Genomic DNA, 14,555 nt, shown 5'->3' on the forward strand with positions numbered 1-14,555 from the left:
TGTAAATAAACTTTTTTTTTTTTTAGTTTGCTGGAAACCATGTCTCACTATACAGATGAACCCAGATTTACCATAGAGCAGATAGATCTGCTTCAGCGCCTTCGGCGTACTGGAATGACTAAACATGAAATTCTCCATGCCTTGGAAACGTTGGACCGTCTTGATCAAGAGCATAGTGACAAGTTTGGAAGAAGGTCCAGCTATGGAGGAAGTTCTTATGGGAATAGTACCAACAATGTTCCAGCATCTTCCTCTACAGCTACAGCTTCCACACAGACCCAGCATTCTGGAATGTCCCCATCACCTAGCAACAGTTATGATACCTCCCCACAGCCTTGCACTACCAATCAAAATGGGAGAGAGAATAACGAGCGATTATCTACATCCAATGGAAAGATGTCACCCACTCGCTACCATGCAAACAGCATGGGTCAGAGGTCATACAGTTTTGAAGCCTCAGAAGAGGACCTAGATGTAGATGATAAAGTGGAGGAGTTAATGAGGTTAGTTATTCTGCTTACTCAAGAGTCCCCAGAATGTCTGTGTTCTTAGATTGGTTTTGAGTAATATACTGTATTTCAGCTACTTACCTGTTAAGAATTGTGATTTCCCCCTCCTCCTCTTGGAGATGAAAGAAAAAAAATTTCTAATTTTATGATTATAATTCAGATTTTGTCTTCTCTACCTTAGCCCTTTCTCTTTGCTGCTTGATAAACCTTTTACATTCTGTTTACCAAAGCAGAAGTTAGCCTTCTCTTTGTAGTTCTAATTGCTAACATCTGTATTTTCTGGATTTTTAACAGACACATTCTGATCCTTAGAATTTTTTTTTTGATCCTTAGAATTTTTGAGAGAGATGATTTTATGATACAAAATGTATACACTCTTAATTTTTCACTCTAACATACCACAACAAAAGAATTTTGAGGACCTGGTATTTAAAAAGTGTACTTACGAAGAATAGACATGGTTTCTACCCCTAAGCAGCTAAAGTTCTAATTTAAGAGATGCATATATTTATATATTTTTTGTTATCCGTTACAAGGGAAGTATAAGCCTTTGTTGTTTTAAACACTGAAAAAGAGAAAAGTCCACTTTCAACAGAGGTGATTAGGAAAGACTTCACACTGGACCTGGAACACTTTGAGGACAGAGCCATGTGTTTTCAAATGTTGTGTTTCCAGAATCTAGAATTGTCCTTGACACAGAGTAACGGTTTAATATGTTATGTGAATGGATGAATTTGAGCTAAATCTGAAAGAATAGCCTTTGTTTTGAAATATAGGAATTTTATTTAAAGTTAAGGGAATAGTAAATAATAGGTAGAAAAGGCAAGACATGTTTAGGCTTCTAAAGATTGTATGGGCTAGACTATGGTAATAAGAATATTACGACTCAGTACAGGTTTTGGAAGATTTGAGTTCCACGCAAGTAGTTTATGTTTAATTTGACTGGAATTAAGGCTTTTTTTACAGGTCTGTGGGAATAGACATGATAAAAGCATTGTTTTCAATAGATTACCACTACTGTAGTAGGGAGGAGAGCCTGCAGGTAGTTACAATAGATAATGAAAGAATTTACAGTACGAATTTTGTCAGAAATAAAATTAAAACCTATGAGTTATAGTTCTTCCTAAAGATTTTAAGACTTGAAGATAGTATAATGGTGACTTAATATTGCCGTATGGAAGATCTATTCTATAGTACTGCCATGGTAAAATACCTTTTAAACAAACAGTCCCAAATTTGTTTTTAGGGTTACACTGCCTTATATGGAATCATGAGTTGAAGGGCTATTGCATCTAGATGCCAATGTAATTCCTGTGATGAATAGGTTCATAGAGCAGCCATTGGACCCTGTTATTTAAATGTTTAAAACTTAAAAATATAAGAGATCAATTTGGCTTTGAATTCATTGTCATTTATTAAAGCAGCTAGCCACAGTTTAGGTGTTCTTTTGATTTTAATATGTATATCATTGTCATGATTGAGCGAGAAAACCATTTGGGCAAATAGAAGTTACTTAAGTCACTGAAATATAACAAGGTTAGCTTTTAATTATTCTGAGTAGAGAGGGTATCACTAATAAAATTTACATGCTACTTGTTTTTTGTTGTTGCTGTCATTAATCAGTTTTAATAAGCTTTTAACATATAATAGTTAATTCCCAAATGTGTATTAGACTGCCATGAAATTTAGGGAAACTTTCATGTTAACAAAGGGCTCTGGGAGATTGACCAAGATCTAAAGCTTGACTACAATGGTCTAAAAACTTAACTATTAACTCTTACATTGGCATATTGTTGTAATGCAACTATGTTTTCAAAATAAACAGAAAACCTATTTAGCAATGAATAGGATTTGTAATTAAATCCCACCATAAATGCACATTCACGTTTCATCATTAAATGTATACATGTTTAGGCACTGTTACCAGCATTTAATTTACAAACTGCCACTTGTTGTATAGTTAGGATACTTTGTCCTATTCTCTGCTTCTTTGAACTTCTACTTTGGTTCTCTAATCATCTAGGGGGTCTCACTGAACTTTCTGGCTCTCTGTGGTCCTCTGCCATTTTGTTCTCACCCACACTGGCACTCCTCCTTTGTACCCACTTCTAATTTTTCTCAAGTTTGCACATAGTAACCTTAGATCAGAGGGAGAAGTTTATTGCATGACTATTCTCAACCTTTTAATCATCATAACAGTGCTGTGTGTGAAGTGGAGCAGAAAAATTGAGATTCACAAAATTTAAATAACTAGCCCAAGAAAACCTAGATATTAAGTGGCAGAGCCTGAATTCTGACCCACGTCTTTATTACCATGTCTCTGGTATCTGTTGCCTCTGTAAATAAATTTTTCACATCTGCAGATTTCAGTAAGATTTTAAGAACAGTGGTAGATACAACACAAGACAAAGTTGTGAATGCCTTAATGGGCTGTTCCTCCCTCCCTCACCCCCCACATGCATTTGCCACTTTAGATCATTTACTAACCAGATGAATTTTTATTTGGTAGAGTGTTAGAGAAATTTTTGAGCGGTGGATCTTTCAGTATCCTGTGCCCACATGGGGCTATCCTGCCCTCACTAATCACTCAACACTATGGTGACATTATAGTGAATTAGATTTGGTGGCTGTAAGTAGGGAGAATGAGTACCTGCATGCCTTCCTGTCTCCTTTTCTAGATACATGTAATTCACATCTTGCATGCTCACATTTCCCTGCGTCTACAGCACTCAACCATAAGATAAATATTTTTCAAATTACATAAGCCGTTGAGTTCAGACTTAATACCTAATAATTTCAGGGCACATAAGGAAATTTTTTATAGAAATTAGGTTATAACTGTATATTTGATCAACTTGTTAGGAAAGAATCAGAAAGAAAGTAACTTTTCTCATTTTTAATTGATCATGGTGAAACAAGAAAGAAACTAGAATGTGAGCTCTCAACACATTATTGAATATATAACATTTTAGGAAGAACTTTAAAACCAAGAGCTAGAATGAAAACCCATTTCACATATTAATATTTTTAAAATGCATCTATTAACACACGTATTTATATACTGTTGTATATATACATCCGTTTATATTACAGTGTACATCTATTAAAGTGCGTCTGCTCTTTCACGTATGTATTATAAAATAACAAGTAAAATGAGGCTTATGAAGAAGTCATAAACAATGCCATATATTATAGGTGTTATGCTTAACTACCCATGTACTTAAATGTTAGTATTTTATACAAACTGTGTTAGTATTTTATACAAGATCTAAGACTTTATTCTGAGTGGTTATCTATATGCCTAACAATAAGTGATTTAGGATATTTATTTTCTAAATTCAGTTATCATGTTGTTTATACATATAGAGTAGCTTTTCTTTGAAAATTATCTTTAAATTTTTTAAATTATGCTTTGTCTCCATGAGTAGAAATTAAAGGAGCAGATTTTTATTTAAAAGCTAAAGAATTTATATGTAATTATATTTTCTCACCTGTGAAATAGTCTTTGTAGGGACTGGTCCATCTCTGGAAGTCTTTGAGATAGATGGCTACCTTTAAGGGGTCCTAAAGAATGTGTAGTGTATATCAACTGAGAAAATACAGAAGATGTTAAAGCATACAACTTTTAAACACGTAGTCTTTAATAGCCTTTATTCTGGAAATGGAAGGATTGCCATTTTGAACTAGCATAAATAACTCTTTTTCCATTCTGATTTAGGAAGCTTAAACATACCTGAGATTAAGAATTTAGAGCTGTTTTATAAATTATCTAGATCAGGTTTGCCATACTACAACCTTTTATCTTCAACTACAAATTTGTTCATTCACTGAACAAATTAAGCTCTATTATATGCAAACCCCATGATGAATAAGACGCAATCTTTGTGCCAAAAGACTTCACAGGCTAGTAGGAGCGATAAGACCAGGTCTGGGGAACTGCTATAATACAGAATACCATGTAATAGGTTAGCATGTGAGTAGTATAATTGAAATGATAAAGTTAGTTGTTGTAAGAAAGAGATCTTTCTTAGCTATATCAGGGAGAACGTCTCTGAATAGATGACTGTTAAATTGTGTCTTAAAGAAAGGGTGATTCTACAAAGAGGCATTCCTGATTAATTCATTTGGATATTAAGAAAGGTCTGTGGGTAACAATGGAAAGTTTAGCAAGTTATAAAAATAATGACAATGGAGGGTGGAAAGGAAGAATTTTATCCTCATGTGGAAATCACCCAGATAGATGAATTCAGCATGGCTGTGATTTGGAAAAGGTAGTAGGAGGAGATGACATCGATTTTAAGTGGTTCGATGCAAATAGAGTGGTAGATTATCTTGGAAGTAAGCCATGGAATCAAAGAAGATCAACTTGTGTTTCACTTTAATTTTGTAAGACTTGAGGAGTACAAATCATGAGGAATGTGAGATTTTTAAGAGAAGTGAATCATGATAAGCACTTGGTGATTAAAATAAAAACTTGAAAAAATTGGTTTTCCTAAAAAAAAAAAAAAAAAAAAAAAAGTGAAGAAAAAGGGATCCATTCTTTTTAAAGAGGATGAAAAATTTCAAATGAAGACAGAAAGTAAGCAGTAGGAGAATATAAGGAAGTTAGATTTGGAGTAAACAAAAGAGTTTTTGCATCAGGAAACTGGTGATTTCAGAGTTTTGATGTGGACAGTAGGAGAGCCTTGTTGTTAAAGAAGACTGAATGAGGGGGAATATGTGAAAGTTTAAAGAACATAGTTAACCCTGTAGAATGGAGGTCTTTGAAATACACAAGAGAACTGGACACAGTGAAAGTTGAATGCTATTACTATTTTGAAAATACAGGTCTCCCCTCACCCCCCGCCCACCATCTGAAAGCTTGAGTTATACCACTTCACTTTTAGGAAAGACCTACATTCGTACCTGTTTTCACTAACCGAAATCCGAAGGAGATTTTGGCTTTTACCAAACTAATGTAGCTCTTTTATAAAAGCAGAGTGGCATACGGCGAACCTTCAGAAAGCAGGGGATACCTATACCTGATGAAACCAACTAAACACATCACTACTTGTGTCTAAATCTTTCCATGGTGCCTTGAAGCACCTGATATAGATGTTTACTTCAGATGTAGGTAATTATAGCAGATCCTTTGTTTCTTCTTCTGGGATTCTTTCTAGAGTTTTATAAAATAATAGTCATTGTTTAATGGTTTTACAGTTGCAAAAAAATTTTCATTGAAGAATTTTTTTTTATATTATGCACATATACACACATATACATACATTTAATACTAAATTTTATTTAAATTTAATTTCCATGCTTGGAGAAAAATTTTAAAAGCCTTGTGATGGTGGTATTAATGTTCTCATTTTACCAGATGATGAAACCAGGGTCCAGCTTTATTAAATGACTTGCCCAAGCATATCCTTATCTTTTAAGTCTTAAGTTTTTCTTCAGTTTGAAAAAGCTTCTCTCTGGTAAAGCAGTTGACTAAAGAGGTTTTGTTACTATTATTTTTTTAACTTATTTTAACTTGGTACTTAGGAACTTGCCAAGTATCTAAAAATATAGTCTATGGGAGGGTAAATGAATTGCTGCTGTTTTGCAGACTTTTTGAAGTTCTTTTTGTCTTTCTGCAGCCCTTGATAATGTCATACTGCAAGGCTGTGAATAATTCACAAATTGGATATTTCCTATTGGAATAATTGAATGTTATCTCCTCTTTATGATTTAGTGTCTACTCTAGGTGAATTTGATTTAAAATAAATTGATTTAAATTCCAATTTAAATCCGTAGTCAAGAAAATACCATTTAATCATTTTTCCCAGAAAGCACGTTTTTTATTTAACCTTAATAAATATTCTGTTAAACTCACTTTTCATTTTCCTAGAAGGATAGTCTATACATTGCAATGCAGTGCTTTATTTAAATTTTTTCAGATTAATTTTGAAGCTGTATCAGAGACCAAATGATTTGGTTGTTTTATTTACGTAAGGCAAATTCATACTGCTGAAATTATCCCTTGCGCAGGTATTTATTGGTGGATTTTGAGAGCCATTTGGTCTATACTACCTGTATTATACAGAGCAGTTTATTTTATTTGACTTTAAAATGTATTTAAATGTATTGTGCCTTTTTATTTCAGATACACAGTTTTAAATCAAATGAGAGTGCATGTTTTTCAAAGAAATAACTTCCAATATGAACAAGCATTTTGGAGGGAATCTAGCCAGTATCTAGATCAGAATCTAGAGGAGTATGAGAAATTTTAAGTATTGGATTAGGCAGCTGTTTTCTTTCTTTAGGAATTTTTTTGACTAGCATTTCTAACCAGTAGGTCAGGAATATACAGTAGAGCTTCAGATTGAAAGCTTGTCACTACTATTACTTCTCTGTTCTTTTCCAGAATTCCTGAAAGGGAACATTGGTATCCACTCACACAATGTATAGCCCCTCCTCACGAAAGGGCTAACATACCTGCTCTAAGTTAAATCACAACTGATTATTTTTGGGTAGGATCTTTTCTTTTGTTACTCCAAATAATCTTTAGAAAGACTTGGGCTCCTATAAGTAGTTTGGAAGTTTGTGGTTCATTTACAAAATGATTTGTAAAGATTTCATGATCCTTTTTTCTCAGATCAGGGGTCGGAAAGAGTAGATGGTAAACATCTTACACTTTGTGGCCAAGAGGCAAAATAGAGGATATAATACACATACTTAATACTTAACATCTAAGAGGGAAAAAAAAGTCACAGATTTTTATTGACAAAATACAATATTGAATATAGTTTTTAAAACATAGGCCTACCAATAGAAGGATGGAATTTTTGGTGAGGAGATAATACTTTGCTTAATTCATGTTCAGAGTTAGTGTTCTCTGTCATCACATAATGACTGCAAGTGTGAAAAACATTCTTACTTAGCTCTTACAGGTTGTATAAAAACAGTTGGGAGGCCAGATTTAGCCATAGTTTGCTGACCCTGTATGAGATTATAAATTACCACTATTCTGTGGTTTTTTTGAGCTTGATCAAAAATCAATACTTTATTTATGTAATCCTTTTGAACATAAAGTATTCAAAGAGAAATTGGTTGGTTTTAAGGGTATAAGTTTTACTTAAAGTGTATTTGTTGTGGTGGAGAAATAGAAGTCTTGCCTTTCATTGTTGTTCTAGTAAATGTCTCGTCTTGTGAGAATTTGTTGTTGTCTTAGTGGAGGAAAAATTAGATCTATAATATGTATGTAATTTCAAGGACACAATATAGTTTTAAGTACTCTATATTACATATAATAGGAAATTAATGTTGCCTTTTTATATTAAAATTCTATATTCATTTCATCCCACTTAATTTTTTTTTTTTTGGTTTATACAGGAAAAAGAAGGCAAATTAAAATTTTCAAATGGCTAATGTTTTTAGCAGTTGTAAGAATGATGATGATTTCTGTTCCTTTAACAAAGGTTTTAAAATGAACATTATTTATGCAGTTTCATAGTTAACATGCAAGCCCACAGTCTACTCACAACTGATTTTTGTTGTTGTTATTGCTTTTTATTTTTCTAGGATTTCTGTCTTTGTAAGGTATATTCATTCCTCAGTAATGAAACTTAGTATATACCATATGGCAGCCTTGTTCCTAATGTGAATTATACACAGCATGCGATTAACCATCGTCTGGTATGAGACTTATATCTACTGTGGCATTCACTAAAGCGTCTGTCTGATGGTGTGATGTTTTAGGACTTGAATATTTGGTGTTTCTTGGTTTGTTTTAATTTCATATTTTCACACAAGCTTGGTCTGTTTACCTTTATTTTTGTGTTCTTTCTTTCTATGTGCTCCCCACCTCTCTGCTTCACCTTTCTTAGCAAAGATGAGGATTTCTACCTTCAACATACATTGTTGGTCTTGTCTTCTGTTTTTGTTAGGAGGGACAGCAGTGTGATAAAAGAGGAAATCAAAGCCTTTCTTGCCAATCGGAGGATTTCCCAAGCAGTTGTTGCACAGGTAACAGGTAAGAGCTAAAGAGCCCTTTATTCTGGAATCATGTCTAGTCTCTGCCTTCTGGTGCAGATGTTGGAATATTGCTTGCATTTCTGCATTGCAGCGCAGACCTGTCAACTTAGGCATAATAATGTATGCCTATGATTTAAAACCCATTGTCTCTGATATCATGAAACTTCTCCAGTGATTTTTTTTTAAACTGGTGCTAGTAAATTTTATAGCATTTGTGATAACCACAAAATTCCCCATTTTATGACTAAAAAAGGGTCTCTGGTTTTCTTGTAACTGACAGAGCTTATGACACATGCACATCCAACTGCTATCTACATTTCATGTTTTTAAAAGCTTGCAGTCCTCCTGATTCTCGATTTTACCAATTAAAAAATTATCCATGAGAGTAAAGGAAGGTTTTTTTTAAGCCCTTTTCATATGTGAAGCTCTCTTCGAACTGTTACTGAGAAGATAAGAGTTATCATTGTCTTCTCTTTGTTCTTTATATACCATCCCATTACCCACCCCACCGCAGCCCCATCTCAAGTATGTGGTGTATATGTGTCATTCTCTATTCAGATTGCGTTTTTTATGGAGTTCTTAAATATGGGGGTAGCATGTCGTGTTTGTTGGTATGTATTCTTTCTTTCTTGGATATCAGTGATTTATTTATAAGACCTAATATAAACTCAACTATATCTTAGTCATTAGAAGAACTGGAAACTCTTTTAACTGCATTTTGTATTTGGTACGTTGTTGTATGTTGTACATTAATGGATTTAAAAATTAGTTTTTTCCTCCTCCCCTCCTTGTTTGACATGCCGTTAGCACCTACGTGACTTTGGGCTTTTTAGCCTCTGCATCTCAGATTCTTACCTATATGATGAAATAGTTGGATCTAATTACATAGTACCTTCCAATTTTAAGATATCATTTCTGTTCTCTAGACATCGGTATTTATTGAAGCTAATTTATGTAAAAAAGTTGTTATTGACCATCAGTATGGTAAAAAATGAAACTTGAGATTTCAGAAGTCTTAAATTTCATCCCAAGAATCAACCAATTCTAATACATATGTGTGTGTGATATATAACACTACTAACATACTTTTACAAATGATGCCTATATTCATGGTAAAAGATTCTAATTAAAGGCATATCCTTCCATGTAGAAATCTTTCTTAATAGAAGGATGTGTACACATTTAATTTTTATACCTTTCAATAGAATATGTAAAATACATTTTTACCTTTATCTTCAAGGATTAAGGAATATGCTAAGGGCATTGTAAGGGCAAGTTAAGTGGGTTTTACCAAAACCCACTGATGTGCACTGTGAAAAGACAGAGTATTGTCTTTTCAGGGCTTTTACTTTATCTCTAAGATTAGAAACAATAGTATCTTCTAGTTTGTCAGCTACAAAAAAGAATAAAACTGTAGTGTTATAGAACGGTATTATAGAGTTGGTTATTTTTCCAGGTGGAAGTGTTTTTGAGGATCTTGAATCCCCCGAATCTTGAGTCATCTTAGACTTTTAAAATAGTAGCTTTTGGGGTGCCTGGGTGGCTCAGTCAGTAAACTGTCCAACTTTGGCTCAGGTCATGATTTCACAGTTTGTGAGTTCAATACCCACATCTGGCTCTATGCTGACAATGCAGAGCCTGCTTAGGATTCCCTCTCTGCCACTCCCCCACTTATGCTCTCTCTCTCTCTCAAAATAAAGAAATAAACTTAAAAAAATGAAAGTAAATAAAATAGTAGCTTTTGAAACCCATGTGACATTGATTCACATTATAAGAAAATACCTTTAAAAGGAATTTCTTAGGAATATCTAAAGGGAATAGCTACAGCATAGTGGATTAAACACAGTAGTATTGCCTTTTTGGAAAGGGAAGCTGAAAGATGTTTTAGCGTCTTGCTACTCAAAGTGTAGTCCGTGGAACAGCATTATTTGGAGCTTGTTAGAAACGTAAAGATACAGAGTACCACCCTAAACCTGCTGAATCAGAATTTTCATTTTAACCAGATCCCCAGATAATTTGGGTTTGAGAAGTACAATTCTAGGAGATTGGTAAGCTTTTCTGACATTAAATTTCAGTGGACTGGCATATTTTTAACATTGTGCCACTCAGTAAGAGTCCTCATAATGCCATCTTGTGGTTCTGAAAATATTTTTACATATTTATTATTTGTTATATCACGCGACCTTTATTTTGCTTCTATAATCATAGGATTTGGTACTGTTAAAAACTTCTTCCCCCATTTCAACCTCAATCCAACTTATTCTTCCTCCTCTTCATTCCTATTCCAAAAGCTTGGGCACATTTTCCCTTGATCACATATCTTTAATGGTTCTCCATTGTCTGAAAAATGAAACTCCTTATAGTCTGACTCCAGCCTTCTTTTTATTGCCATCTTCTCTTCAGTATTCTCCCTAACTAAATTTAGATACTCACCATTTTCAGAATTCTCATTTCGATGCTTACAAATCATTGTTTGTGCCTAGTATGCTTTTCCCCTTCACACTTCAGCCTTATAAAGTTCTGTTTATCAAGATTACCTTGAGGTGCCTGGGTGGCTCAGTTGGTTAAGCATCTGGCTCTTGATTTCAGCTCAAGTCATGATCTCACAGTTGGTGAGTTCAAGCTCCACATCAGGTTCTGTGCTGATGGTGCAGAGCCTGCTTGGGAATCTCTCTTTCTCCCTCTCGCTCTGTCCACTCTCTCTCTCTCAAAATAAATAAAATTAAAAAAATTTTTTTACCTCAATTATTATCCTCATTCTGGCTTCTTTGATCACTTTAGCACACGTAGATCTCTCTCTCTTTTTTTTTTTTTTTTTTTTAAATGTTTACTTATTTTGAGGTGGGGTGGGGCAAAGGAAAAGAATCCTAAGCAGGCTCCTCACTCTCAGCTCGGAGCCTTATGTGGGGCTCAATCCAATGAACTGAGATTATGACCTGAGTTGAAATCAAGAGTCAGATGCTCAATCAACTGAGCCACCCAGGTGCTCTTAGAATTCTCTCTTTATGAAATCAGTTACACTAAGTTCACCACTCTTAGGTACTATGCCTCATTTCAGTTATGCATTTTAGAGTAAAGTTCTTTAAAAGCAGTGATCTTTCAGGGCACCTGGGTGGCTCAGTCAGTTGAACATCTGACTTCGGCTTAGGTCACAATCTCATGGTTCATGGGTTCAAGCTCTGCATGGGGCTTGCTGCTGTCAGTGCAGAGTCCGCTTCAGATCCTCTGTCTCCCTTTCTCTCTGCCCCTCTCCTGCTCATGCTTGCTCCCTCTCTGCCAAAAATAAATAAACATTTTTTTTAAAAAAAGCAAAAAAACAAAAAAACAAAAACCAGTGATCTTTCTTGCACATTCCCAGAGAGTCAAGCATTATACATACTTTCTGAAGATTTCATGTTTACCTAGCTGCCTTGTAGTGCTGTCTTGTAGCTGAACATATGAAAGTTTATCCAATATTAACTTTGTCCAGTGACGTTCCCTCTCCAAAAATAATTATTTGTTCACCAAATGCTGCGTGAATTTCTGCCCTTAAGGAATTTGCATCTTTCTTTTATCTGCTTTAATTCAGTTATTTACATAAGGCAGGGGAGTGAGGGTGATTTATAACAAGATTGTTTCATTGTCCCATTGGTCAACTTAGTGAATTCATTTATTTCTCATGTATTACTGTGTTGCATTTTCACCTGGCCCATCAAACTAGCCTCAGGGGCAGGGCTTTTCATTCTAGAAAAGAGATCCAACTAGAAAATAGTGAGTTAGTGAGAATCCATAGAAAGCTTGTCCATCATAATTGGCATACCTGGCATAGAGAAGCCTACATAAGCTTCTAGACATCTAGGACTCACTCACTAGGGGTACCTGATCTCAGCGTATAGCCACTTTTTGTCTTTAAACAAATTAGTGAAGTGTATCTTACAAGAATATCTCTGCCTGATGAAATCTTCCCAAAATAAAGTTTAAGGTGTGGAGCCCCAGAATCTATGTCCTGTTATGGAGTCTTTAAAAAGTTAAGTTCAACTCTAATATGTGAAATAATGAAATAAATCAACCTTGAGATAAAAATGAGAATGAGTAGGGCCTAACAAAAGAGATTGCTAAATAAAAAAAGTGTAGTGAGGTGCAAAATTATAACACATGTGCTTGTTCCAGAAACTAATACAGAGGCTTCTTTTTATAGATTTGGAGGATTTCTATAATAAGATAAACAAGAAGTTCATGGGTGGGGTCTGTATAAATAATATCCTACTGATAGGAAAAATGACAGTATAAACAGGATATAATAACAGTGCCTGCTGAATTTCCCAGCATGTTATTTGTAGCTTCTTTCACAGAGTCACAGCTGCTCCCACTAAGGGTGGATTTTTACCTCTGTAAGACGTCGAGCAAGATTCTAAATTCCGACTATCAGTGGTGGGATGGGGAGCGTAGCCCTTGCTTGAATAATAACCCACACGTGGGTTTTATATTCACTTTCATGGTGAAACATTGTCTTTGGCTTTTAGCATTCTTAAAACATGATTTTCTTTTTATATGACCTCTGGGAAAAATCAAGCAGGCAGAATAAATGAGTAAGTGGGCAGCTCGAGTGAGTGCTTATCAGCCAAAGAAATACACTAATTGGATTCTTACCCTCTTAAAGTGGAAAAAGAAAAAAAAGTTACATCTGTGTCTTTTAAGAAATCATAATTTTGTTTTCTTTAATGGTAGTAGTATAATGAAAAGACAAACTTGAAACTTTAGAATACCAAAGTTCTAGTCCTTCTATCTTAAATAGTCCTGGGGAGAATCATATAGCTTCTCTGAGCCTCTGTTTTACTTATTTTAAGATGAGGGGCTTTGACCCAATATTTCCAAGTATGTTTTCTAGTTAGCTGATTCTAGGCTGTTTTTAAACTAAGTACATTTAACAAGTGTGGATCTTACTCATATATTAGTGACTCTGATTCCCAACATGTAAGAATTTGTGTAAAGAGAATCTCTGAACTGGTTTTAGAAATGTTCCAACTGTACTGAGATCATTTCTCTTTTTCAAATGTATCTTTAAAATGAAGTATGAGAACATTGCATATTCAATTTATATAATAGTTTCTTTACAAAGTGGGTATATATTGATCCTCTCCCTAATCAGAGAACTTCATACCAGCTACTAAAAACCAACTAAAGTGTACATACACCTTTTTAAAAAATAGACTTCATTTTTTAGAGCAGTTTTAGGTTCACTGCAAAAGTGAGTAGAAAGTAGAATTTCCTTTTGCTCCACGCCCCCTACACATGCACAGCCTCCCTACATCTGGCACGTCCTCAGCATCTGGCACTGAAGTGCTACGTGTGTTATAATGTGTGAACCTACATCGACATCATCATTGTCAAAGTCCATACTTCACATTACATATAAATGGTTTTGTACATTCTGTGGGGTTTTGAAAAATGTGTCATGACAAGTATCCACGGTTGTTGTATCATAATATGATACTACGATTTCACTGCCTAAAAATCCTGTGTTCCGCCTATTCATCCCTTCCTTCTTCCTCACTGACCCTTGGCAACCACTGACTTCTCCATGGTTTTGCTTTTTCCAGAATGTTACCATATAGTTTGTAGCCTTTTCACATTGGCATCTTCCTCTTAGCAATATGCTTTTAAGATTACTTAAGGTCTTTTCATGGCTTACTAGCTCATTTCTTTCTGGTGCTAAATAATATCCCATTGTCTCAAAATAACAGTTTATTTTTCCATTCACCTACTGAAGGACATCTTGGTTGCCTCCCAAGTTCTGGCAGTTATGAGTAAAGTTACTATAAACAAGTAGAATTTATGACTACATTAGAAAAGCAATGTTGATAGGGCATTTATCACAGACTAAAGAATTGTCCTCTTGTCATATAACCAAATATAATTAATTGTCTGCTTATTTAACAAGATTTTATCAATTCCTATCTAATGAGTTTCACTAGTTTTAGGTAGATCTCCAATTTGAAGGCAATTATCTGTCTACAAAAAGGGCAGATTTCTGTATTTGAGATGTAACTTCTGTCTCCAAATTGAAGA

At 34.6% G+C, this 14,555-nt stretch overlaps 1 protein-coding gene across 8 annotated transcripts in view; it reads left to right on the plus strand.

The window, feature by feature from the left end:
• Positions 1–14,555, plus strand: part of HMBOX1 (homeobox containing 1) — a 204,738-nt gene that overhangs the window by 96,515 nt on the left and 93,668 nt on the right. For all 8 annotated transcript variants that reach the window (XM_042934962.1, XM_042934966.1, XM_042934967.1 and 5 more), the window contains exons 3-4: positions 27–503; positions 8,420–8,505. In XM_042934962.1, the coding sequence (XP_042790896.1) occupies positions 27–503; positions 8,420–8,505 (563 nt within the window). The remainder of the gene's footprint in view (positions 1–26; positions 504–8,419; positions 8,506–14,555) is intronic.

This window comes from Panthera leo, chromosome B1 (genome assembly GCF_018350215.1).
Source record: "Panthera leo isolate Ple1 chromosome B1, P.leo_Ple1_pat1.1, whole genome shotgun sequence".
NCBI lineage: Eukaryota > Metazoa > Chordata > Mammalia > Carnivora > Felidae > Panthera > Panthera leo.